Source organism: Cyrtonyx montezumae, unplaced genomic scaffold (assembly GCF_038088225.1).
Source record: "Cyrtonyx montezumae isolate F1298 unplaced genomic scaffold, pur_monq_1.0 scaffold_7, whole genome shotgun sequence".
In the NCBI taxonomy this organism is placed as follows: Eukaryota; Metazoa; Chordata; class Aves; order Galliformes; family Odontophoridae; genus Cyrtonyx; species Cyrtonyx montezumae.
The window spans coordinates 2352625-2379744 of NW_027072078.1; the positions used below are offsets into that span (position 1 = coordinate 2352625).

At 49.0% G+C, this 27120-nt stretch overlaps 2 protein-coding genes across 5 annotated transcripts in view; one reads left to right on the forward strand and one right to left on the reverse strand.

Moving 5' to 3' along the window:
- The window catches only part of AGAP1 (ArfGAP with GTPase domain, ankyrin repeat and PH domain 1), a 236199-nt gene extending 223095 nt beyond the window's left edge, over window positions 1-13104 (forward strand). For all 4 annotated transcript variants that reach the window (XM_065750749.1, XM_065750750.1, XM_065750751.1 and 1 more), the window contains 2 exons: window positions 11188-11443; window positions 11738-13104. In XM_065750749.1, the coding sequence (XP_065606821.1) occupies window positions 11188-11443; window positions 11738-11941 (460 nt within the window). In that variant the 3' untranslated portion in view covers window positions 11942-13104. The remainder of the gene's footprint in view (window positions 1-11187; window positions 11444-11737) is intronic.
- Window positions 13105-24414: 11310 nt separating this feature from the next.
- Window positions 24415-25976, reverse strand: GBX2 (gastrulation brain homeobox 2). Its single transcript, XM_065750795.1, has 2 exons — window positions 25400-25976; window positions 24415-24941 (listed from the first exon to the last, which is right to left on the reverse strand). The coding sequence occupies exons 1-2, from the start codon at window positions 25890-25892 to the stop codon at window positions 24415-24417; spliced, it is 1020 nt and encodes a 339-aa protein (XP_065606867.1). The 5' UTR covers window positions 25893-25976.
- Window positions 25977-27120: the final 1144 nt, after the last annotated feature.

The following is a 27120-nucleotide window of genomic DNA, read 5'->3' on the forward strand; positions in this document are numbered from 1 at the left end:
CAACGCTCAGGTGCAGTTGTGCAGTGTATTACCATCTTCAGGACCAGCGTTAGGATGGAAGAATATCGGTTTATATAATCTTGGGCCCTCTTTTATTTACTCAGTGGGTTGTTGTGAAGCAGAAAGATTAACTGACCGTTTAAATTCCTTTGTGGAGTGGGGGGGGGGAATATTTTTAAATAAAATGCATTTTATTATCTCATCAAAGCAGACGTACACGCTGCAAATGAACCTCATAAGGACTGCACACATTCATGGAAATGGAAGTACTCCTTTCAAGCTAACATTTCAGCTTAAAGTGCTTTTATCTCCTATTAGTAAGATTTTCTTTGCTCTGCAATTTGAGTGTAAGCGAGGGAAAGGAGGGGACAGCAGTGTTCCCTTCCGTTTCATGCTAACTGAGGGCAGATATTTGTTCCTTGTGTGGGAGCCGTGGAGCCCCGCTGCCCAAAGACGATGGCGGTGCGGCCCAACGCCGGGCCCAAGCCTGCCGCCATTTGGCAGAAGGGGTTAACTGAACAGCCAGAGGCACTCCCAGCCTGACCCAGGCCTGCAAACAGCCGGTAGGTTTTGTTTTTTGTATAGCGCCGGTGAACTGAGCAGTCAGAAAAAAAAGGGAAGTTTTTGGCAAGCCCTCGGCCTGCCCCGCACAGAAGAGGAAAGGAAAAGGGGAAACAATGGCCGCTCAGCAGGAGCCGAAGGGAGACCCGCTCCCGCTGAATAGCTCCCCGAAAAACCCGGCTCAAAAGGAAGAGGGCCCGCTGGTGTTTGGGAATCCAATAAATTGTTTCAGGAAGTGAAAGTCTGTCCAGGCTAATGGAGCCGTGATTGACAGGTGGTTCTCATTACGGTGCCCATCAGGGGACAGAGCGAATTCCAATGTTATTTAAGAGGTTAAGGAGAAATAAGATGCAGGTGACAGCCCAAGGCTGAGGCGTCTTGCACCGCTGTTCTTAAGGTTTTCTGCCAAGGGTCTGCGGAACATAAAGTGAGCAGAGGGCGACAGTTTGGCAAACAACAGCCAGTCCTACTGCAGCTAAAACCGAGCTCGCCCGCTGGTGCACGTGGGGGGAAGCAGAGACACGAGGTGCTTCCAGTCTGAAAGTCACTTTGGTGTTTCCTGTGTCAGAGTTAGCTTTCCTCAGCACAGGCTGCCGTGGTTGTTCCTCTTGGCGTGAGCCAGGACCCTTCACTGGTTGTTCCTCTTGGCGTGAGCCAGGACCCTTCTCCGTGGCCGCACAGGGATGTTGTGTTCACCACCAAAACGACCACAATCACTACTTTTGTCTCCTCCTGGTGTTCTTGCTGTGGCAGCTGACGAGAGCAAATCACAAAGCATTTAGCTCAATCAGAACGGATTTGATCAACTGCTGGCACAAATGCAAAATAGTTTTGAAGAGGCCACCTAAGGTTGGGTCAGATTTATGGATTCTCTGAGGCCTGAGCCTAGCCTGAGAAGGAAAAGGAGTTACCAAAAGAGAAATGCATCACTGGCGATTCAGATTACCTCGTGTCTCTAACTGATAGGCACCTTTGTGCTGCCTTAGATGACAAAGCTGAAACCAAAGTCCTTTTCCATCCTCGTTAAGCAGAGCCTGCTTTGGAAGCATCCAAAACACAGTGTTGCTTGCGCAGCCTGTAGCCACCATGTGCCTATAGGCTGTGACAGGAGTTTTAGGGTAGATCTGTACCTACACACTTGTGGGTGTCATGGGTTGAGAGGCTGAGGGATCTGCTCGGAGTCGCTGTATTGATAGAATATTGCATGGTGCGTGGTCAGATACAAGGATGTAATTTAAGCAGCGGATTCACGGATGGCTTGTGAATGACGGCGAAACTCCCGAGTATGACGCCTGTAATAAATCTGGTTCGACGCAGAATTAATGTGGTATTCAGAATGATTATTTACCATTTTGAAGTTCAGACGTGTCTGTGTGCAAGAAGTAAATAGCTGTGCACAGAGCACTGGGGAAGGACGCTTAGAGGGGAGAAGAACAATACCTGCTTGCATTGTTTCACAAGTGCATTCCTCAGTAATACTAATGAGAATTGCACTCTAAATGCAGGATTGATTTGTGATGAGATCAGCTCTAAAGAGTACATTTGTGGAGTGATAACCTGATTGGTGGCACTGCCTCTTGAATGGCTGAAGGGGTCTAATTGGCATATAACGCACTATAAATTTATTAGCAGGTTCTGCTTTCTCATTGGCAGACCTTCTCCTGCTAACCACCAGGAAATTACCAATTTTCAGGAGGTAGTCACTCAAGTCGCACTCTGTCGGGGTTTTAAAAAAGAAACCTCCGCCAATATGCCATTATAAATCCTGGCTTAGAGCTTGTACATCAAAAGCCAGCTGAAAATTAGTCGCTACTGTAGTGGACAACTTGACCAGAGCAGGGAGCTGTGTGTTTACTATTCAACTTCTTATCCTCCTTCGGTCGTTCCTCCTTCCCACCCCCTTGTTGCGAATCCGAGTTGTGCAAAGACCATTAGGAGAGGACTAATCAGTTTGGCAGCCCTTGGGCTGCAGCTGCCACAAACTGGCGTATTCGCTTCATAGAAATTACAGTGTTTTGGCAGTTCACATTCAGGGCTTTGATGTACTTATTGATACATTCAGCCCTGGGGCACATCAGGCAGAGGAGGACATACCCACGTTGGGGATTTTTCAGGAGCATAATAGAAATATTCAGGAGTCGATGTAATTGTTTCAGTTACTCTGCTTTTAAGAGGCACGTTGGAGCCACAAATTAGAAAATAATATTCACATGTTTCTTCTAATTGGTAACAGATACAGGATATTTTATCTTTCTAAAATAATTTCCAAATGTGTCCTGAAGAGGGATTGCAGGAAAGTGGCTGAAAGAGAGAGGGCATTTATAGACACAGTGCTTTGGCAAGAGGCAAAGAGGCTTTCATTTTGGCACACAGCTTTTAATTCCTGCACACCTCTCTCCGGAGGTGCTCTTGAAGTGGAACTTGTTGCCACTTTTGGCAGGCATCTCCTATGCCTATTTTCTTTGCTGTTGGGTTTTATCTGGGTTTCCCTTTGTTAAGCATTAACCATATGGCTTGTAAATCATAAAAGCCAAGAGGTTTGTGAGCGATTAATAGAAGTAGGTGTGCAATTAGAAATGCTTCAGCAGTACTTGAGCACTCAAGTATCTTCTGAAAGCTGAGTTCATTTCAAGTCTCTCCTCTTTGGGCACCTTGGTGTTGCATAGCCCTTCTGGCAGCTTCATCCATTGGTGATATTCTGACTCAGCAGAAGATGTGTTTCCCTTTTGTCTCTTTTCCCCTTCGCTTTTTGTCACTCTTTCACTCTTTTGGCGATCGTAGTACTCTTCCTGGTTAATGTCCTAATTCCCTTCGGCGTCGGTATGGCAGGAATGGCATTTCATCCCTTAAAAAAGTTGAAATAAAATTAAAATTAGAGCACTGAGATTTCACAGAATCACTGGGACCCCGGGAGGTCGTTGGGTCCAGCACCCCTGCTAAGGCTGTTACCCTACAGTAGGCCATGCAGGTAGGCATCCCAACGGGTCTTGAGTATCGCTGTAGAAGTAGACTTCGCTTCCTCTCTGGGTAACCTCCTCTAGTGCTCCATCACCCTTATCATGAAGAAGTTCTTCCACATGTTCATATGGAGCTTTCATTTCTTAAGTAGAGAGGTTTTCTGGGAACGCTAAGGGCTGGTGATCTCTTAAGTTTTTTTTCTTATTTTTTTAAATCTCAAGTTAACCCTTAATCAACAGCCCGTTTTAAATGGTGGTGTCTATGGCTGTAGAAAGGTGTCAAACACCTGCAGTCCACTAAAGCCGAATCAGAAGGAATTCCCATTGCTTACCAAAAGGAGAGATGCCTTATCAAGACGGGCATATTTTCATTAAATAAAAACAGTAACTGAAAATACGAAAATAGTGGAAGAATCTGGTAACGTGAATGATTTCTGTAGAGTCCACAGAATCAGCAAGAGTTGAGAGGAGGTCAGAGCAGCTGATGAACTAATGATTAGAGGTAGTGTAGAAGAACAGGCAGAGATGTGTTGGAGAGGAAGAGGAGGGTATGGGATGCATTTGGAATGTTGGTGTGGAGAAGTTGGGAGACGATTACAAGAGGAAGTTGAACCCTCCAAGTTACTAGGGAAGATTTGGACAGCACGCAGGGCCTGGTTGTGTCTGAAGAACGTGGGTCAAGGGAAATGCTTCCCACCGGGATGGTTGGATGCAGGTTTTTCCCAGCCCTCAAAAGCTTTAGCTGCAAACTTGCCATCCTTCCGTCGCTGACTTGCACAGAAAAAGCATTTGTTTTTATTTGCTTGCTGTTCCAAATGTGTTTTTCTTCACAGTCTACGCTGAAGTGCAACATTTATTACTTGTATTTTCTCTTTTATGCCTTACATAAATTTGGTGTAGTGTTTTGTGGGTTTTTTTTTCCCAAATACTCCAATTGTTTCTGCTGAAATAAGATAACATTAAAACCCCCTCAAAGGGCTTTTGTTTTGTAAACCAAACTATAGCACTGCTTGGGAGTTGCTAGTAACAAAGGATCAAAACTGTCAAGAACATTTTTGAATGTCTCTGAGAACTATTGTATTTAGACTATCTTCTTTCAGTTCCTGACCCACCGGTGAAGACTGCGTTCGCATTCTGCTGCCCAGAATGTGCTTTTACATTTCGGGTCATAGGAGCCACCTTGCTATACTAAGCAAGCTGGCATTTAAGATCTCTTTAATGTCTACACAGCAAGTTCATCAGCCCTTTGGGTGGACCTCAGAGGTTTTTTCCCATCTCATTATTTATAAAGCATTGGTGCACTCCTAGTTATGATACTTATCCACTTTACAGCATTATGAGCAGAGGAAAGGCTCCATTTCTCTTCTTTCATCTGTTTATGATGTGATACGTTCCAAAGCAGATCACATCAGCGACTGTTATGGTATCCTTAATGCACTGTGATAGTCACATCACGGGAGGAGCTGCTGTAAAGCACATTGCTGATGTACGTCCCTGTTATATGCCACATTACTCTGAGTCTGTGGGAACCTTACTTGGCTACCTCGCTCTGTCTCTCAGCTGGCACAGATTATTGAAATTTATGCATTGAAATATTTGTATGTCACTTTTTTTTTTTTTATGCTGTAGAAGAGCTTCCTCTAGATGTGAACATAAAAGCAGGAGCCTAGTTTTAGGTGAAAATAGCTACAACCTTTGACATACGTAACCTAGATAACAGACCGCTCTCATTTTCTTCCTAATCGTTCACTGTAGTTCAGTTATCAATTCAGAACTACTTCCACGTTTTGTGTGAAAATTCAGTTCAAATGCAATTCTCATACTGTTCCCTGGAAAAGGGGAGGAAAAAAAAAAGTTCGTTATGATTTCTAGAGCTGTGTTTAAAATAATATTGCATTCAGCATATATAGGAGAAAATTAGTGTTAACAAATTGCAAATTAATGGGATCTCTTAACCTGAGTGATTGTATATCGGATTGTAAATTGAAATTTCCAGCCTGTGTTTAGGCACTGACGCAGTGCAATTTGGTTTATACGCTTAAGACATCAGGATAAATGTGGTTACACATGAATAATGAAATCTGTTAGATATATGTTTGCCGTTCTCTGCATATTTATAGATATTAGTGTCGAGTAAACAACAGGCAAATGCACTCTTGTTTTAATGTTTTCGTGCAACTGTTCTAAAGCAGCTATTTTAGGTGATAGTTGTAGGTGATTTTTTCTCCCTGAGTGTTAACATTGACAGCTCAAGAAGGGGGGAATGGACTACGTACGATCCGTGCAAAATCTCGAACCTCACAGTGAAAGCTCACCTTCTGTTTGCTAGTCAGCACTATGAGAGGTTTTGATGTAAATTTTGCAAGGAGATTGATGTGCCTGTCCATAAGGATATAGGTAGAAGTAACGCGGCTGTGAACACGTTCTCTCAGTGGTCCGTAAGCTGTTGGTGCAGGGTGGTGGTCATCCATTGCTGTTTTATTTCGGATGCTCAGAAGTTCTCTCCTTTCACATCTTAGCAGAAACCCATCCTCATTTGCTGTTTGCAGTGCTCCTTTAATTGGCTTTTGGATTTAGCGGGACAGAAAATGTCTGGTGGTCTTAACATTTTCTCTTCAATCTCAAGGGGCTGTTTTCATTCCACGTAGTTGCACAGTACAAAAAGGCTTGGATTTGTATTGAGAAAAGACTTGACCCATCTTTCAGGTCTTACCGTTGTCACCACGCAATCTGCATTCCCAACTTAGTAAGCCTTCTTTAGTATCTGCAGTATTCCCCACAGCTGTATGTCACATAGCTTAACGCAAAGTAATTTCAGAGTTGATACCTTCTATCAAGTGTACCTTAGAAATTATTATATTGAGTGTTGTGCAATGAAAACAAAAGTTTGCCCTAATTTATGTGATATTTCAGAGCCCGCAATTGCAGGATAATTATCTAGAAAGCCTTAAGTCAGTATAGCTAGGTTGGTAATTAATGTTGTGCAGTAATAAATCCTGCACTGTCTTAACACCTGAGGGGAAATGCTGGTTGCTCTATGGCATCACTGAAAAGCTGGCCGAGATGTGAGTCTGTTTTGGAGTTTGCTTGAGCAGGCCCAAAGTTAGAAGAAACTTGAGTTTGGAATGCTTTGGGGGTATTAAATTGTTCATCTTCAGCCAGATAACTTTGGTGACCAAGATGGGATAAAACCATTTCCTGGCTGAGCTGCCTTGCCAGGCTTGGGGACCCTGGGCCAGAGCTGTAGGGCCACCATGCTGCCAGGCCTCATGGGGACGCCTGCGGCTCTGCCATAGGGCCGCTCTGCGCCCATTGGGGTTGTTTAACTTGTAAGAAGTAATAAGCTTAATAGGTTGACTTTATTTAATTATTAATGATCCCTTTCTGTCCTTACAGCTCATAAAACACCCTGTAGGTTGGCAAAACACTCATAATATTGATCAGGAGCCAGGGAGATATTTATTTCCTCTTTGCCCTGGTGCACATAAATCTTGGTCCTTTGGCTCCTTCTTTCGGTACGTGGGATTTACAGTGGCCCTGCTTCTCGAAAGCTTTCCATAATTAAGGAATAAATAGCCATCGGTCTTTGTTTGCTGTCTGGAGCCCTCTTGTTTGCCAGGGCCCTACATATCCCTTGTGGGCCTGTGCACCTTCCCCCTTAGCAACGCAGCCTGGGAGAGAAGGCATGCATGCTAGGAAGCAGTCAACTGCTAAGCACTCGCTTTGCAATAGAGTGGGGTCTTCTCCTGCAGAGAGAGGAAGCCCCTGTGTTTTCTCAGCATATTGTTCCCGGCTCCTCTTCCATGCCTCTCCTCCCAGTTCCTGCTTTGCTTGGGACAGGAAGACACTTTGGAAATTCCTTGCTGCTAGCCCTTTCTTCCTGCCTCCTCTTCATCTCCCCCCCTTTCCCTTTTCTAGCTGCAATTAAAAGTATCATGAACCTTTCCAAACTTTTCAGTTCCTTCCTCCACAGTGTTTCGCTTCTCTTTTTACCCATCGCAACACTGCATCGCCAACTCTGATGCAGTTTATCAGACAGCTGTGGGGTCTTTGCAAAGGGTTTGCTTTAAATGGCAAGCCCTGGCACGGTCAGCCACCCAGCCCTGACAGCGGGGCTGCACCGGTCATTAGGTGATGTATGCTTCTTGCATGCTGGACCACAAAGCTAATGACATATTCTGGGATGCTCCCAGAGTTTGGGAGCTATGGGAGTTAGATTTACTTCATTTTGTTGGAACAGACGCATTAACTTTGTCAGCTGTCCAACAACAGAGAAAACCTGGCAGTCCTCCTGCTGAGCCAGCCAGGTTAGCGCCGCGTTAAGTGTTGCACTTCAGTGAGCATCCAGAAATGGCAGCACACGAGCATGGCACCTGCACGGCACAGACATTTGGGTGAGTGGCACTGGAGAGAACATTTAGAGGCCTCCTCAGACACAGAATTCATTCTCTTTAAGAGAGAAAAAAAGATTTAATATTGCTGTGCACTTTCCACCAAAGTGGGTGAGCCACCCACCGCTCTGGAACTGAGCTGCGCAGGGCTCAGCTCCTAAATGAGCATCTCTGGTGTAAGCTCACAAGCAGAGAGCGAAGAGTAGGTCTGAAAGGAAACTGCGCTCTAAGCAAATCTACTTTTTATGTTCTCTCATGCTACCTAGTTAACCCTCCCCCCTCACAGTGCCCAGTATTTATGTTTCAAGATAATAATGATGTGATGTGGCTGGCAGAGTAATTTAAATAATTGGACATTATCTTGAGAAGCAAGCACCTAATGAGATGAAAATAAACTGAGAAGTGAAATTTTCATCTGTTTCTAATAACTCTTACCTATGTATGGTAGTATCACTGCTCTGTCAGGGTTTTCATTATCCGTACCACTCGGTGCGTAGAGTTCACCAGTGATGGAGACTCTTGCAGAGCTCAGTGATGGTTTTTGGCCAGGGCTTAGTGGATTATACCCCTTTCCTGCAGAGTATTTTGCAGTCTTACCCCATTGCATTTGGCCCTTGTATGTCCAGGAAGGTTTTAAGCTTTTCTCAGAAGTCTGAGTTTGAATGGATAGGTTCATAGAGAGAAAGCTCAAACAAAACCCAGTGTTTCATTCTCCTTTTTATGAATTTGTAATCTATTACTTGGGAGTTTACAATCTCTAATTCACCTGTGCATTTGCATTATAAAACAGACAGCTCACACGTTCTCTAGCATTAGGTGTCATAGGTACCGTCCAAGCACCTGATGATGATGTCTCTCCAATATACTGGCTTTAATCTGATCTAGAAAAAGGGATTCTGCTTGATTTTAGCAGCCCATTAAGTACGCAAAGTAAGTCTTGTCTTGGCACGTCAAGACAACTAGAACTGGAACTGTGTGGTTGAGGGAGCTGTTCAGAGTGGAAGTTACCAGAATCACAAGTAATGGAGGAAAATGAGGGAAATATTTACTAGAGGGTGTTTAATTGTACGTTTCCTTTATTTTTAGGGGTTGGTTCACTATCTTCTGATGACTTGCTCTTCCTCTCGTTTCCTTGTACTCTTATTCAGTTGATTTATTCAAAGGTATGCCAGTGCTGGCTGAAGCGAAACACTGTGCCTCCTCTTCCTTCTTATTGCTGACCGCTCCAATAATTCATTTTTTAGCTCATTAGCTAACAGGGGATGTGAACGGTGGTCCTCCAGGGGACTGGAATGAGGCTAAGTGATCTACTGCTGACAACTCTGCTCTTGGACTGGCCTTCCTATGGGGAAATGAAACCTCGGCCAAGACAGACTGTGAACCCCAGAAGTGAGATGGTGGTGTCAGAGAAACAACTGCAGTATTTGTGTGGTGTTATCAGGTTCTAAGGTGGATGCGTGCAGTGAAGCTGAAGCTATCGTCCAAGGAAGTCCAGAATTTGCTGTTTGAAATGAAACTGTTTGTGCCAGAAGTTGAGAGAGGAGGTCTGTGGACATTGGTTTTCTAGAGGATGCTTCAGAACCAGTCCTTCTGATTTTCAGTTCTACCAGTCCCGTGTTGATAAGTATAATTTTCTGTGAGAAAATCCAGACAGCATATCTTTCTTTGAACCGTTGGATAGGATCAAAATCTCGTTCCATAGACAACCTCAGTGACGTGCTGCCCCCAAATGTCTGAGACTTTTAAAACATCTCTCCTTTCGTTGATAACATCCACCAACACAGCTCTGGAGTCTTGGTCTGACTTGCCTTTGCACTGTTCCCATGCAGCACAAGGCAGGTGTGAAACTCATGCCAACAAACCTGTAAAACAACGGCCTAAAACTCTAAAACGTCAGGTCTCCATTTCCACATTGGAACGTAGTTTACGCTGAGTAGTGATGAGAGGTGGGAGGATTGAGTTTAAACAGAAGGGATTTCTCTTCCAGCCATGGTCAGTAGGTCCTAGAGACGTTGCGATGCTGCAGGAGTGCACGTTTAGTTGTAAGGAACTGTATGTGTGTCACTTCATCCTGCTCAGAGCACTGCTGCTGTATTTTTAACCTTAGAACAACACAACTGCACAACGACTGCGCACATTAAGAGTCGTGGTGATAACAGAAGTCTTTTTCTTTCTCCTCTCCATCTTGAATACCTGAACCGATCCTGTTTATCAGATCCTGCCATCAAAGGTTAATTTGCGGCTCCCTAAGTGTTTTCTTTTGTGTGTGTGCCTTTTAGCTTGCAGGAGTCATTCAGGGGTTTAATTTGAGCGCTGCGCTTTTTGTGTTAATTATCTGTTTGCACTTTTTCTCTGAAAAAAAAACAAAACAAAAAAGCCCTTACCTGTTTGTAGGGTGAATTGTCATTGGTGCAGAGAAGCGTGTGCTTTGGGAAGCTCTGCATGAGAGCATCCACAGAGGTCGCAGTAAGGTCACTCCTCGTGTACCAGGAAATGATGCAAAACTAATCCAGATTTGCTGTTGGAAGGATCTGTTTACATAAGTATTTAAAAACAGATTAGGGCTAACCTGACACTAGATTACTGGGAGTAGTGTAAACAGTGCTGAAAGGCGTAAACAGAGCTTTTCCTTTTGTGCTCCGGAGGAAAAAATATGTCACCAGTAACAAGCCACCCTGCTAGATGATGTATATGGTTTTCACAGGCTGCACGGATTACCTACGGTACCTTCAAACGGGGCTTTGTCGAGGGCTGGATCTCTTAGATCCTATAATTGTATGTTAATTTTTGTAACGGGGAGCGGAGGAGGTTGTTTGTAGTCCTTGTCATCCCGTAACATAATAGCATCCAGAAAGCTCCTGGTAGTTATTTGACCTATCAGGAGGAGGAAATGGTGCTTCAAAGTACTGTTTGGATAGTTTGCATTTGGGAAAAACAAGCAGAAGAAACCCTCCATATGTCTTTTGCATTGGCAACTGGGTTTTTGAAAGAGGAAGGACCTCTGCAAGCAAGGCTGTGTCATGCAGGGGTTGCTCTGCTGTTTGAAATGCAAGGAGTGGTCGCTGAGAGTTGTCAGCACTGTGCTGGTCCCTTCAGGTTTTAAACACAGATTTTTTGCATGTTTTTCCTCCTGCGCTTTGCAACACACCTTAGCCCTACTGTGGGCACCGTCTGCCTGGTGTGTTTTTCTTTCTCTCTTTCTGTTGGTCGCTATCTGCTGGCATCCTGGTAGGCAGCAAAGCCAGGCCGGAGTGACGTATTCTGTTTGGCTCCTCTAGGGAGGAAAAAGAGCGTTGGATACGTGCAAAATACGAGCAGAAGCTCTTCCTTGCCCCGCTGCAGTGCCTGGAACTTTCTCTTGGCCAACACCTCCTGAGGGCTACAGCCGAGGAAGATCTGCGCACAGTCATCCTGCTCCTCGCCCACGGCACGCGGGAGGAGGTGAACGAGACCTGCGGGGACGGCGATGGGCGCACCGCCCTGCACCTGGCCTGCAGGAAGGGAAACGTGGTGCTGGTGCAGCTCCTGATCTGGGTGAGTGCTCGCTCGTCGCGTGCTTTGTAAAGATGGTAACGTGCCCTCCTTTCGCTCTGCCGCCCTTGGTAGAAGGTAATCAACGAGGGAGGAGAGGTATCCTTAGCACCTGTTGGAAATGCCATTTGAAACCCTTCCACGTGTAACTCACCGATGCTCTGCTCCCTTCCCTCTCACTCCCCTCCCTCTCCCCGACCTCAGCTCAGTTCCAGCCTTCCCATCCTGAGCTCACTCCCTCTGTTGTTAACGCTCTGTCTGCACCAGAGCTTCAGGTGGCATCTCTTCTTTCTCTAGTATGGCGTTGACGTGATGGCACGCGATGCCCATGGGAACACGGCGTTGGCCTACGCCAGGCAGGCTTCGAGCCAGGAGTGCATTGATGTTCTCCTCCAGTACGGCTGCCCCGACGAGCGCTTCGTCCTCATGGCCACTCCAAATCTGTCCAGGAAGAACAACAACCGGAACAACAGCAGCGGAAGGATGCCCACCATCATCTGAGGAGCCTACTCACGTATTCGCTGACCTGAATTACATCCGCGGCCTCATATTCCTCCATTCCCATCACAGCTCTGCTCTGTGAGTCCAATACCTTCCCTTTTCCCCTCACCCCTCGGTGCATCCCTGTCCCATCCAGAAACAGCGCATCTGGATAGCACGAGGGGATGAGAAGGAGCAAAAGGGGCTGCAGAGAAAGCAGTTGTTTCAGTGACAGCTCTCGAATGATGACAACAGGACAGCAGAAGTGTGCGAGAGCGCGTGGGTTCTCTAGGACACGGCGCGTGGCACGGGACCATGGGGACAGTTGTCCCTGGGCACAGGCTCTACAAGTACAGAAGGCGGGGGAGGAAGGGAGGTGAGAGCGAGAGGAGAAGAAAGAAGAAATGGTAACTTTCCATAACTGACAGTTAAGCACATCAGTACATTTCACCTCTACCAAACGGAACGGCTGGATTTCATTCTCTTCTCTGAAGAGCTTGACGGCATAAATCAGAAGCAAGCACAGAGTTTGTCAGGTTTGAAGCTCCTATGATGGTATGTGTCAAATCAGTTGTAGCTAATCTGTCCAGGGAGAATACTGGCTTCATTACACTTGTATAGTTGAGTTCTTCCAGCATTACTGCTGTTTAATAGAACATGATTAGTCATCACGGAGAAAAAAGCATATTAGCTGAGGAGGTAGTTACATGGCACGCTTCGGTGATTGCTTGGATGTGATTGCAATATTCTTAGAAGCATCATATTATCTCAGACATGTTCTTTCAAGCCCTTGGAGCCCTCCTTTCTAAATTCACTGTCATAATTTAGTATCTGTTTAATTTTTCAGTCCAAAGAGAGGAAATGAGTTGCTGAGTGTTATTTGACTGCAGTCTCCTTGGTGTAGAAACAAAATGGAAAAAATAAATAAGAGTAACTATGAAACACAAAAAGGAATAATGAATACCGCTAAGGAAAAGCATTTCAAGTACATTTAGTAAAATTAATAAATGCATCAAAGGCTAATATTTTTTCAGCCAGCAGAAATACGTTCTGTCATTTTGCCAAGGTAAACGTGTTGAGTTTTTGGTCACTCCTGTGATGCATTGCCTAACTTATACAGATTTTGTATTGTGTCTTTAGATTATATGTATGTAAAATCTATTTGAATAAAAAAAAATCATAAATATGCATTGATTTTTTTTTTTTTTTTTTTTTTTTTGTACAGAAAATGACACCTCTGTTAATTTATAAACTGTACTGGATGTGAACTAAATGATGTGCAACTAGTTAGGATCTGTGGATTCCAGATCACTGTATGTTGAAAATACCCCCAGCGGTGACCTCTGTTTCCATTGCAAGCCTTTGAGGAGCATATCAGAATGAGATTATGGCATGCTTGGCATGAGAAGATATATATATATATATATCTTCTCATATATATATGTGAGACCATTTAGGAAGGAAAAGAGGCTGTTTCTCAGTGCTGTAAATAGATTTTAATTCAGAAGTCGTGCCGCTTTCACAAGCCAAGACAAAAAGCCATAGTCTGGATGTGTGCAGATCAGGTTTGATTAATTTCAGGATTGATAGCCTTCACCAAGACAGGCAGGGCACGGCTGCCATAACTCTGAACGTGGCTGCTTTATGGGAGAAAAATGGCTTGTTGAAAGTAGCCTGGGCGGTCCATTTGAGTTCCAAGTTGTAATACTTGACTTGTTTTTTATTGTTTTTATCATTATTATCATTATTTGTATTACCAGACGGATCCTGGCTTCTGCCACTTTCTGCAAAACCAGGTTTCTGGTGCAGGGAAGCAGGCTGTACTTTTTTTTTTTTTGGTGGACCAGAAAGTAAATTTTTAAGTGGCATATGGCAATGTGGAGATGGAGGAAGGGCGTATTGCAGAGAAAGTTGAAAACTCTTACTGAATTGGATGGCAAAGGAGCAATTATGTGGAGTCAGTGAGGTGCACACAGCATAATAATTTGGAAATCTACCTGCCCTTCGTGTATTTCCCAAGCCTTCAGTGTTGTTCTTCCTTGGGGCTCTGTATTTCCTTCAGCATACGAATGGGTGGAGGCTAGCAATTGCTAAACAAAATATAGGTCGCCACAAAAAATGAGAAGGGGGAGAAAATAAAAATGATTCTGGATATCTTAAGGAAAAGGAGAGAGAGAAAAATTAGAGATTGGATGTAAAATCATAACATCACAGAGGAAAAGCGAGCTCTGAGGTGAAAGCATGGCCGTACTGACCAGCTTTCCCTGTCCTGTGGTACTATCTTTCTGTGCTTTGTTACCACATGGACCTCTGGCCATAGTGGGGGCCTTCCTCCATCCAGCCTAGGCTGGCTGCATCAGATTAATGCTACATCCGATTCTGGTTCACGCTGGGATTTATTTTATTTTATTTTATTTACGATTATTTTTGAGGAATGATGGCTATTTCTCCACCATTCCCATGCAGCTCTGGTACTGATGGGTGATCCCTCGGCAACGGGATGTCCCATTGAACATTGGGCTGAGTGGGATGCTGAAAGCCCCCCGGGTCTTGGTGCACACAAGCTCTCCACCCACCCCAGGGGGCACGGTGTGAAGTGCATCACACTTTCCCAGCTGCCAGCACGTTTCTCTCAGAAAATCAAGTCCAATATTTCAAATACGTTGTAGGCAACTTCGCTGTGGTTAAGTTCTCAATGCATTTTGGAGCTTTTTTCGTTCTTTTTTTTTTCCCTAATGGAAAATATTTTCTGTACGTAGTTGGAGTGTTCTCTTTGGGCCACCTTTCTCTTCGAGAGCTGAGAGGGATGTGTGAGAAACAAGGGCAGCCAGGCTTCGGGTAGAAGAATCGTGCTCTCCTTTCTTTAAAAGAATTCTGCAGGTGAACCTTGGGAAACAGATTTTTTTTACAGGAGGAACTTCCACTGTATTATAGGAAAAATGGTGTGTCAAGGCTAGCCAGCTAATTACCTTGTACTTTAATGAAGCGGTGATGCAGATGCTTTGAACCTACACGTAGCTTTCCCTTGGATGTATCAGCATTGGCAGTGATGATGTCGAAGCCGTGCTCTCATAGTGCTGACTAAATCTCTTTCTGTTATCTGAGGAAATTGAGACTGTGGCTGTGTTTCTCACCGAGCACCCCACTGAACCCTTTCCTTGATCCCAGGTCCTTTTAAATCCCACTTCCTCTGCACTTTATCCTCTGTGACTAAAACACTAGGTGGAAGTGTTTGCTATCAACATCAGCACTTTTCTTCGTTAAGCTCATTGCTGTCAGAGAGTGGAGGTGAGCCAAACGCGAATCTGGCAACTGAACCTCTCACCTACCAGGAGTTCAGGAGGGTTTTACTTATTCCTCACTAGTTTCTTGAGAACATAAGACAGTCTTGCCAGCTCAGAGATTTGGCCGAGGACTCCCATTGCCAGATTTTCGGCTTCGTTGCTAAAAAGGAGCAGAAGGAAAGCTGTTTCTGGAGCATCCCGAGCTGGGAAGACCAGATGAGCTATTGGAAAGGAGAGAGGGTGTGTGAGCATTTCAGTGTAGTGTATCATAACCTTGTGAACATGCTTATTGTTTACTCTGCTGTCTTTCCCCATTTCCTTAAATGATGTGTGGTAGTGCACGGAGCTTTAGCTGCACTTGGAGATTTCCCCTGGCAAGAGGAAGCTGTGTAATGTAAAGAAGGGAATAGAGGTGTGAGTGCAGATGCGTTCCTAGCAATGATCTCCAGCACTGTAATGTAGTATAATTAGATGAGAACGCTTTTCAGATAGCTTCATCTTTTATATTTGTACGGAGATCGGGAAGAAAAATGAAGTAATTTGTAGTTTCTAGTGTAAAGTAGTAATAGTGGAGACAAGCACAGATTTCACAGAGGGTTCTGAAGGGCCCTTCACAAATGTCTCGGGGAGCCGTGTTTGCACCTTAACAGGGAACGGGTCTTGGTTGTACGGGGAGGTTCCTTAGGGAAAGCAGGAAAGTGTTGGGGACCAAACGTGGGGCACTTTGGGTGCGTGAGGACTTGCCCATCGGCACATTTCATCCTCAGGACACTCTGTTTCCCCCTGCTACAGCTGTTAGCACACAGAATCTCTGTCTATTAGTCTCGGATCCTCCGTTGAACATCTCCTTCCGTTTCAGTTGATTCATGGGTAGAATTTCTTGTAGGGCGTTCTTGGCTATTCTCGTGTTTGCTGCATAGCCAAAAAGAAAAAAAAAAGAAAAAGAAAGCAAAACCAAACCCTCACTCCAGATTCAAGTTCTTTTTTTCAGCCTTTTCTTGTACGTCTGCACCTCTCCCCAATCCCTGGTGCGTATTGAGGCGGCAGCGGTCGGTTCTGCTGACGTGCAATGCTTCAGCTTTCTCTTGGCCATGAACTTCTTTGCTTCCAGTCCTAAGAGCTGCCTATTTTATGATGCTTCGGAGCTAGTAATGTTCACCTGTGTGTTCTGTACAAAGCGTGAAGGGGGGTGGGGGGCTTATTGAGGTCTATTGGCATGCCTTTGGGATGACCGTGTTGCTTGCTGGCAGTGAATGCACCATCAGCTGTTTTGTGTACGCCACGTTCTGCAGAACTGGCCAGTGTGTTTTGCTTCTGAGAACTCATCCTTCTGCCCTTCCCACCTCCCTCTGCCTGTACTTTGGGTAGCTAAATGTGAGGGCAACTGAGTGGGAACACATCTAGAAGCTCAGTGGCTGAGCTGAGTTTTGGTCATCAAGTGCAGTGAAGTCCTAAGATAAAGCAGTGTATTGCATGGATGTCACTAACCGGATTAACTAAAAGTGCTTTGCATTTGTGTGTGTGTGTGTGTATACACATCTGTGCTCAACATACCTCTGTCAGCCATCCTCTTCAGTGTCCACGCACACATTTACACATCAATCACAGCCTGAAGCTGGAGCCAGGTTTTCAGTCTGACGTTTATAAACAGGCATGTTTCCCAGTTTGGCCATTTCCAGGGGAGCAGGAGGGCTGCACGGTATCGCACGTTGCAGGGAGATGCAGGAACAGGCTCTGGAAAGCTCAGGGTTCACAGAGATACCTGGCTCAGAGTGAAAATTCAGCTCATTCCAATGGCCACACTGTAATTCAGAAACTGGGTCTGAACTTTGGTTGGGATGAGAACCCCAGTCCAGCAGCCTATGGGCACTGGGGAAGGAGACATGGATGAGGATAAGGACAGAATGCTTCCCAGAGGCCCTATATTTTTTGTATTTGCTCAAGATCCTGCTTTCTGGCTGAGTTTCAGCGTGGGCCCAGAGCCTGCTGATCCAGTGGCCTTTAGGGGCCTTACTGCACCGACGGGGTCACTGGGAAGGGAGATGTGGTGAGATATTGGTGAGGATCAGGGCACCCCATCCCTACCCCGTTGTCTGTGGCCACTGAACTCTAACGTGGTGCTTTGAGGGAACCGTAATCACCAGCCAATGTGGGCTGAGGCCTCGTGTGTACCGACAGCGCAGGGGGAGCCTGGATAGGTGTGCTCACTCCATCTTTACTCCTGTTTTCAGTCGTGCTCATCGTGATCATACTGGGGGAGACTGGTGGGTGGGTTGGGCTGGGGTTTGGCTCAGATGCGCAGAGGCCATGGTTGAGGGTGCCCTGTTTCTCCCCACGTCTCCTTGCACCCGATGCAGACTTGGTGTTCAGGGGTGCTCAGCCCCTTGTTGTTGCATTTGTTTTGCTTTGTGATGCTTGTGTTCCTGGTTAGGACAGGGAGGAAGGGCGCCCAGGTGAGTAGGGACACCTGAGGACTGTGTTTGGGGTAGAGGCAGAGATACCTAGCACGTGGCAGGCTTTAGAGCAAGGTTTGTTTGGTTTGGTATTTTTTTGTTTGTTTGTTTGGATATTTTTTTTCTGTTTCTGTAAATAGTAATGTATAAATGATGACAAGACAGTGTGGAAATTATTAAAACAAAAAACCATGCGTCTTTTTGTTGTTGGTTTTTCTATTACCTCATTCAGCAAGTTTGTTTTACGATGACCCGATGCTTTATTTATATTGTTTGTACTGTAATTAAAACGATTGATAAACGTTTCACCCTGCTTGTCGTTTTCAATACGGTTTTGTTTTGATTACGTGTGCCAGTTTGTATTACGTTTCCCTTTCCTCTCTCTCTCTTCGCGTCGAGATTTTCCGTGTCAGCTGTACAGTATCCCCAATGAAAAAAAAAAAAAAACAATTAAAAAAAGGAGAAAAATAAAATGAATAAAGTTGTAAAGTACCACAGAGGGAGGCTGCTATACTGTATAGTCTCTTTCTAATAAAGACAAGAAAACTTGTTCGTCACAGCTCTGTTCTTTGCGGTGTTATTGAGGGACACCTGCCCCAGCCCTGCTTCACCCGCTGTTAATGATGAGATACTGTCACTCCTCACCAGCAATAAAGATGAAGTATGATCCGAGACCTGGGATGTCGGAAGAGCTGGGAATGGTGCAAATTGATAAATTAAAAAGCAATAAGTCACCGGACTGTAATGGTGTATATCTAAGAGTTCTGAGAGCGCTTATGAACTAAGTGACAGATCTCCCAGCAAAAAAAAGAATACGTGGGCTTTCATTAAAAACAGCCCTTCTCCCAGAGGAGGAGAGAGCAGTAAACGTTGCACCTCGGCTTTAAGAGCCTCTGGAGGAGATCCAAGGAATTAGGCCGGTAACGGTTACATCTGTATCTGCTAAATTGGTTGAAATGATCATTTAAAATAAGAATAATAAAACATCTTTAAGGTCATATGGTATGGCATGGTCTGATCGCTTCTTTGAAGGGAAATCACGGCTCTCTGTTAGGATTCTGCAAGCACCAAGTTGACTTTTATTTACGTCTATGAAGATCCTTGCCTTAGTGCAACATGGGAAGAAACAGGGAAGCTCAACACAGGGTGAAGACCGGAGTGACCAGAGCTGCTCTGGGATGGAGAGAACAGCAGGTAACATTTGGTGTTTTATTAATGGGATAAAAGAGGTGTTTTCACATGCTATGGGGCTGAGGAAAAATGGAAGAGTTGAAGATCCATGAGGAAGCTACCTCATGTAGGCTGGATACCTCATGTATTCTGAACGATTGAGTTGAGAAGTGAGTCGAGCTGTGAGGTTGAAAGAGCAGGGGATTTCCTTCCAAACGAGGCGTAAAGGCAGCAACTGAGGGACATGGGAAGTGGGCATGCTAGAGATGGGTTGGGGTTGGGCAAGGTGAAGGGTTGTGTGATTCTGTGACCTTTTCCTAGTCCAGTGACCAACACAGTGCACACACCTGGCCAATACAAGGAAGGAAAACGATCATTTCCAGGGACGGAGCAGGAGTGCTCCAGGGTTGGGTCTTTGGTTTCGTGGCTGCTGGTGGGGTTTTGGTGATGTTTCCTCTTTCCTTTCCCTCTCTTTAACTCTCAAAGGCTGCACCAGCAGTGTGGGGGATAAGAAACAGCAGGATGGCTTGTGGGTTTTTTTTTCTCTCTCTCTTTTTCTGTGCGTTTTGGGTCTACATCACTGTTCTGTCATGCAGCAGCTTTGTTCCTGCAAGGTTTTGCCACTGTGTTTCACCCCACCACGAGTCAAACCATCACCCAAGCAGGAGGGGGGAGGGGGGAGGTTGGGTTGCTCTACCCTTTTTAATCTGCAACGGGGGCTCGGAACACGAGCTCTTAGTTTGGATTTCATTCTCACATTCCTCACCTACCCCAAACCCACCCCCACGTACCCCTGCAACACCCGCAGCTGGTGGCATTCACAAGATGCCTGGGAAGAAAAGAAAATATTCTACTGGAAGGCAACAGAGGTCGGAGAGAGATTTTGAAGGAAAACTATTGCCTCCAATAATAGGAGCAGCACCCGCTTCCCCTCCCCACCCCCTCACCCCCCTTTTTTTTTTTTCCTTTCTTTTTTTTTTTTTAAGAACAAAGCAGTAATTACTGTGGGGACCAGACTGCTGCTCTGCCACAAGGCCTTGCTGTGTGTTTCCACCCATGCCTACAAAGGCTTCACTTTGATGGATCCTGGAAGCAATCTCTCAGGAAAAGCTGCTCCGGAGCCCGCAGACTCCTTGGGGTCGAGTAAAATCGGGAAGAGGAACATCAGATCGAACGGAGATCCTCACCAGCCCTCTGTGTAAAAGAATTTCCCCCACAGCACGACTTTCGCAGTGAGTTACCACGGCGTCTTAGGGAAACCACAGACCGCTTTGTATCAAGTGATAGGACTGGAAAACCCACCAGGCAGTAATTTATCTCGCCTAATGTCCAGTAAAGCCCTTAATTGGCCAATAAATGTGGTCACAATAACTGCACTTGACATGCAACGCTGCTGCCAGCAATTAGCGCTTATTTATTCGCATACTGCCCTGACCAATCTGAGCTCCTCCGTTTCTGGATCTGTTTGTTTTTAAGCTCCTTGCGAGGGGTCGGAGGAGCAGGTCCACGTCCCTCAGTGCCACATGGTTCCTGAACACCTCCAGGGATGGTGACCCCACCGCTGCCTGGGCGGTCTGTGTCACTGCATCACCGCTCTTTCGGAGAAGAAATTGTTGCTAACAGTCCAACCTGAGCCGTCCCTGACGCAAGCACGGGTGGCCCTGGGGATGCGGACGCTGTCAGTTGGGTGAGCTCTTCTTGGGTGCTCTGAAAGCGGATTTTGGTACCTCGCCTATTGCAGATTTCCCCAGAACTGAGCTTAATTAGCAAGCTAATCAGGTCCGGAGATGGTTCCAATTTATTTATTGGCTGCTGCACCGAGGTTCATGCCAGGTGAACAAATATGACGGGATTTTCCCCGTCTCCAGCGTCCCCTTCTCAGCTCCCTCCGGCCACACGAAGGCATTACAAAGGGGGGAGAGAAATAAATACCCCCTTATTTATTTTACCCAAGTACGAGGAGAGATGAAACAGAAGGAATGGCAAAGGCTCTCAGCGTGGCCAAACCCACATCCCTCCCTACAGCCCTACAGGGGTGTGCAGCCCCAGGACCGAGCCCCCCTCCCGTGGGGTCTGAGAGCTGTGCCATACAGGGAGAAGGGGAGCCCCCCCAAAAAAGGCAGCGCTGTGGGAGCGGGGCTTTTCTGCTCCGTCCCTCAGAGACCGCTCACCGAACGGAGACGGTTATTAGAGGGAGTAATTGGGATCAGCTCGCTTTACAAATGTTACTTAGCAGAATGAGGCAGGAAGACAGATCGATCTCAACTATTATTCATTAAGGAAAGTCCTTTATAAATCCCAAATTAACAATTTCTCTTAGAGAGCCTTCCTATTACCCTTCTTTCGAGGGAACTTATTGCCGCTTTGGAAATGTTGAAATATGAAAATAATTGGGGAGGGGGAGAAAGAGCAGTCGTGGGCTTCAGAGCTCAACATCGACGGGGAAAAAGGGAAAGGATACAGCTGTGAGCCTTAAAAACGGCCCTAATTCGGAGTGGCAGCATTCTGATAGACACCGTAGCATCGTTTGGAAGAGCCCGAGCCTCCAGCTTGTCTTTTGCTCTGTTAATGATGGGATGGGAGCAATAAAAACTCTCCATCCCTCCGTCCTTTAGGAACTTAGTGCCGCTCCTGAGCCCGACCGGGGCCGCTCAGTGCCCGAGGAAAGTTCTGCGAGCGGCTTTGCAGAGCTGGAGGGAGGGAGCGCTGGGATCGGGTCAGTGTAATCCTGTTTTATCCATTGTAATTCAGGCAGGCAAGGAGACCTCAAACTATAGGGGAAGGGGCTTTGAGAACCTCAGCGGCCCTGCCACAAAGCCGGAGGCTGAGGCCGGGACAAAAGCTGGAGAGAGGATGAAGTGGCTCGAAATAAATAGATTAAGGCTCTCTATGGGCCGGGCGTAGCAGGAGGGAGAAAAGAGCAAGCGAGGGGCGGCCGGGGGGGGCAGGAGGGGACACGGGGGCTCAGCTGCAGGACCCCAACCTCTAAGAGGGGGTGGAGGGGGGGGAATTTGTCCTGAGCCCAGCGGGATTTCCCCATCCCTGAGCTGCTGCATCCCATAGGCACACGGTGCGGAGGGTTTTGGAGCCGCGATCGGGCTTTACGAGGCAGTTTATAATTCATACAGGTTGTCTTCCTGCTTACGGCGCTGCTTTTGTGCGTTGGGTGCTGGCTGCTTTACGAGGAGTGCTTTGCATCCTCTGCTGCTTGCCGGATCAGAAGGGATGTGGGTGAGGATGGGTTCAGCCCCCACTGAGCCCCGTTCGTGGGAGCTGACCCCACAGCGGGATCCCCCCATAGGGAGCAACGCACACCTCACAGGGATGGGGTGGGGAGGGGGGGGTTGTTGCTCGGCCCTGGTGCTCTCATCAGCCTCTGCAGCCCCATGTGGGCACCTGGGAGCCCCCGCAGGCCCCACGTCCCACACGCTGAGGGCGAAGGGGGCAGGCAGAAGGCACAGAGCCCTGACGGCCCCAGCTGTAATGGTGACAACATTTAGGTCCGCACAAACAGAAACAAGAGGAGAGGCAGCCAGGCACCCCCCAAGGGCTTGAGGACCCCCTTCTGGTTGGGGGAGGCGGGGTGGTGTTAGCAGTGAAAAGCAGTGATGGCTTCGTTAAGGGAGAGTGGCAGAGAGGGCATCCTCCCGCTGGTGGACGCAGCACAAATATAATATCCAATCTATAATATCGCACGTATGGGGGTGGGGGGGGATCCCCAAGCCCCGTTCCCGGGTCGGCTGCTCTCCTTCCCTCCGTGGTGGGGCCGTGGGGCAGCGCTCCCCACACGGCACAATTATTTGATCTGCAGATGCGAGAGGAATTTATTGGAACAACAAATAGAGTGATGTCAAAGCCCAACCTTGGATTAAAGCCGGCAGCCAAAGGGGAAGTGTATTAATTTCAAACAGCATCAGAGGCCAGCGCCTATTAGGACGAGCTATTCTTCAGACCCCCCCCATCAGAATTAATCATTGGGAGTTAATTTGAAGCTCAGACAAGTTGCTGTTAATTTAGTGCGGGGAGGACGGGATGGAATAAAAAGCCGAGGTGCTGGCCGGGCCTCCTGGGTCTCATTAATCAGCGAGCTGAGACGGCCTGGCTTGATTACAATTTGCAAAAAAATTCATTAGAGCCCGGGCGATTGACAATTTTTCTCTCTGCCCGCGCTCTGACTCATTAGGCAGCCAAATGAAACCGCGATGATGGCGATGATGACAGCCATCAGCCCCGCGTTGTTTATCTCCTGCCTCCCCCGGCCCGGCCCGGGGCTGCCCCTCCGCCCCCAACCCCGCTCCGACGAGAGGAGACCCCCCCAGCCCCCAAAAGTGCCCCCACACCCGGAGAGGCCGCGATTCCCTTCCGTCCGTTCTCGGTGATAACGGCAGCAGGGGACGAATCGGAAAAGGAAAAAGCGGAGTGAGGACCCACGCGCGTCCCGGCTCCGCGCGGGGTGAGGTCCCAAAAGGAGGCGAAAAGAGCGAAGGGCAGAGTTAAAAACGGGGGAAAAGAAAAAAAAAATAGGGGAAAAAAAATAAATACACGAGACGAACACAAAAACCAACAAAATAAAACGAAACGCGACGGCTCTGCGCGGTGCCGCCGCAAAAACCCGTTTCACTCCCGTGCCCCCTCTGCCAGGCGCTGATTTCTTCATTTCTTTCCCAGTTTTTTTTTCCCGTTTTCTCACTTTTTTTTCATCATATCCGCGCTCCCCCCCCCCCTCACCCCACTCCTATCGCTCCCGGAGGCGGAAAAAAAAAAGCGAAATCGGGATAAAATCGCCCACCCGCCCCTTCATCCCGCATCACCAGCCGGGCCAGCAGCGAACCCCGCGGGGGAGGTCGGGGTCCCCTCCGGGAGACCCCAAAACGAAAAGAAAAAAAAAAAAGGCGAAAAAAAAAGCCCGGAAAAATACCACCCATCGTCGGACCCGGGGGCGAGGAGTGGGGTGGGGGCACGGGTGTGCGTGTGTGCGTGCTCGTTTCTTTGTCGCTTTTTATTCACAAGACGGGAGTCGGCTTCGTCAATTTCATAACTTAGAAGGAAACGGGCTACATCGAAATAAATTAAACCGCAACGGTGAGTTCGTGCTTTCCTCCGCGTCCGTGTTGTCCGTCCGTCCGTCTTCCCCCCCTCCCTCCCCCAACCCCACTTCTCAACGTGGCTCTGACCGATGGGTCCCGGCAGCGTGAGGCCATCCCCGCTCCGGTACCCCGGGGCGATGCGGTCCCGGCTCCGTGCGGCATTCCGCCCTCAGTTCGGCCGCTCTTTACCTCCATGTCACTCAATGGGAGGGAGGGGGGGGGAGGGGGTCTCCGGTGGGCTCGCGTCGCTTCTAGATTTATTATTCTTATTCTTGCGGGTGGTGGTGGTGGGGGGGGGGGGTTGTTGAGGTGTTCGGGGGGTTTTCTTGTTTGTTTTTCTGTTGTAGTCGGCGTCGTTTTCTTGTTTCGCTTGGCTTCCGTCGCTTGCAGAGCGGCTCCGTCGAAAACCCCGTTTGTCAACTTTTTGCACACCCCCCCCAACCCCCCCTCCCCACGTCCCACCCCCTCCCCCCCCACACCCCCTCCCCCCAAAGCGGAGCTCAGGGCCTCGCCTGCTCCAGCTGCTGGTGCTGACTCCTGATGGCGAAGCGGCTGACGTGCACCGGGATGGGCACCACGATCTTGGGGTTCCTCGACGGTTCCCCGGCCTTGGAGCTGGCGTTGCCCGCTTTCACCCGCTTCCACTTAGCTCTCCGGTTCTGGAACCAGATCTTCACCTGCACCTCGCTCAGCTTCAGGGCGTGAGCGATCTGCGAGCGCTCCGTCAGCGAGAGGTACTTCTTGCAGTGAAACTCCTTCTCCAGCTCCAGGAGCTGCTCGCTGGTGAACGCCGTCCGTCGCCGTCGGTTCTTCCCCGTGGCCGCGGCGTTGGCGGCGGCGTTGGCGGCCCCGGGGGGGTTCTCCTCCATCGCGGTGCCACAGTCCTCCTCCCGCGGGGCCGCCGGCGTGGGGCCGTTCTCGTCGGAGCTGTAGTCGAGGTCGCTGTCCATGGAGAAGTTCTCCTCGCGGCCCTTCGCCTCCTCCTCCGCTTTGGGGTCGTCCTTGGGGCCGCCGCGGAGGGCCCCGGCTGCAACCGAGCACAGAGCCCCGTTAGGGCCCGGATCCCAGAGCCCTTTTGGCGGTTTGGGTGTCACCGAGAAGCCCGGGTCCCCGAATTGCAAAGGCTTGTATTGAACCGAGGGGCTCCGAAGCCCACGTCCCGGGTCACCCGACGATTACGAAGCCCGAAACGAAACGCGGGCAGCGAAGCCCCGGGCCCGGACCCCCGATTCCGATGCCCGAATTTATGAATAGAGAACCGTCAAACCCCCCGGGCCGAGACCCCCAGATTCCAACGGCCGAATCGAACCGAGGGGCTCCGAACCTCCCCTCTCCGGGCCGGAAAAAGTCAGAAAATTAGGAAATCCGGCCGTCAGCACCCCCAACCGCGAACCTCACCCCCCCCCCCCCCCAAAAAAAAACAACCAGGGGTCTTTCCCCACACGCCAACCCCCCCCAGCCCCACCGCCCTCGGCCCGCACTCACCCAGCGATGCGTGCACGGCGTCGGCAGCGGGGAAGGACAGCAGCCCCCCCCCGGTTTTGCCGTCGTCTCCGCCGCCGCCGCCGTCCGGGGGGGGCAGTCCCTCGGCCTTGTCGAAGTTCCCCGGGGGGGCGAACTTCCTGGCGGCCTCGGGGCGCGGCGGAGAGGAGGGGAAGGAGCCGGGTAGCGCGGCCATCAGCGTGGAGGTGAGGGCCATGCCCTGTGCCAGCCCCGGGCAGAAGGCTCCGGGCAGGGCGGGCAGCGGTGGGGGCGGCGCGGGGGGCAGCGGCGGCTGTAGGGCGGACTGCGGTAGGGCGGGCGGCGGTGGGGGCAGCACGACGGGTCGGTACGGCATGAACATGGGGTAGCCGGTGTAGACGAAGTGACCGGGGGCTGGCGGCGGGGGGCTGCCGATGAGCGAATCGATGCTGAAGGCCGTGCTGCTTCCCAGCGGGCGCTGCATCATCATCAGCGAGGGCTGGAAAGCCGCGCTCATGCCGGGCCGGCGGAGGAGCAACAGCGGCGGTAGCGGCGGCGGCGACCACCTTCCTCCTCTTCCTCGTCTTCCTCCTCCTCCTCTTGCTCGGGCTCTCGCAGCGCCCACGCGTGGGGCCGAGCCGGGGCGGAGCGGGGCCGCCGCCGCCCGCACATCGGGACCGGCCGCCCCCCACCGCCCCGCGCCGCGCTGCCTCTGCCCACCCGCTCCCCCGCGCCCATTCACATTTTGCCCGGCTGGGAACGCGGCCCGCCCCACGTGCCCGCCGAGACAGCCTCCCATTGGACGAGCGGTGCCGGGGGGGCGGGGAATAGCACGGAGACCACGCCCACAAGTTCCCACGGCCACTCCTCTCCGCCTCCGGACGGGGCGTTCCCATTGAGATCGGCGGGTCGGCACCGGACCCCCCCCCCCCAAAACAACCCCCCCCCCCGCCTCTTTTCCATTCATTCTTATATTTCCTACCGCTGCTCTTTCATTTCTTTCCTTTTTCCTTTTTAAACCGTCTTTCTTCGAGTTGTTGACTTCTATTTCTTCCGATGTTACGTTTTTATTTCTCCTTTCTTCCCCCTCTACCCGCTTTTCTCCCCTTTTATTGTTGTTATTATTATTATTATTTTCACTTTGATCGCTTTTTTCACCCTCCCCGCCTCCGAAGCAGTCTTTCCCCCCCTCCCTCTCCCTCTTCCCCCCCCCCTCCCCATATTATGCGGAGCTCCATTCATCGCCGCGGCGGAATTATGGCCTTCGTCGCAGCCTCACGGAGCGCGGGGACAAAAGGAGGGACACGAGCACAAAAAGAAGGGACAGAGGGGGTGGGGTGGGGGGGGGTAAAAAAAGAAAAAAGAAAAAAAAGCCCCAAACTTGGAAATTGAACGTGAAGGGAACTTCGCTCAACTCCGAGGGCCGTAAATAACGGGAGCGGCCAAGAAGCAAAGCCCGGCAATTGCGCGGCTCAACCAGCGAAGATGGAGAGGTCCGGGAAATTAAATTTAAAAGATAAAATAAGAGACAGGGAGAGAAAAATGGAAGGGGTTGGGGGGACTGCCCCCGGCCCTTGGAGGAGGCCGCAGTTTTCAGCGCTGGCTTTGGGGACCCACGCGAGGTGTGGGCAGGGGACGACCCGCACGGCCGGCCCACGTGCGGGTTTTGAGGCCAAACCCCACTGTGGGGTCGGTGGGAGTTCGGTCCCAGTGAGCCCCGCTATGGGGGCTTTGGGGCCCAGCTC

What these genes read in the sequence shown, in the direction of transcription:
- GBX2 (XM_065750795.1), bottom strand. Translation starts at nt 25,892, where the DNA reads ATGAGCGCGGCTTTCCAGCCCTCGCTGATGATGATGCAGCGCCCGCTG. An exon ending in CGCCGTGCACGCATCGCTGG is followed by an intron (nt 24,942 to 25,399) that starts GTGAGTGCGGGC and finishes GCTCGGTTGCAG; the next exon opens with CCGGGGCCCTCCGCGGCGGC.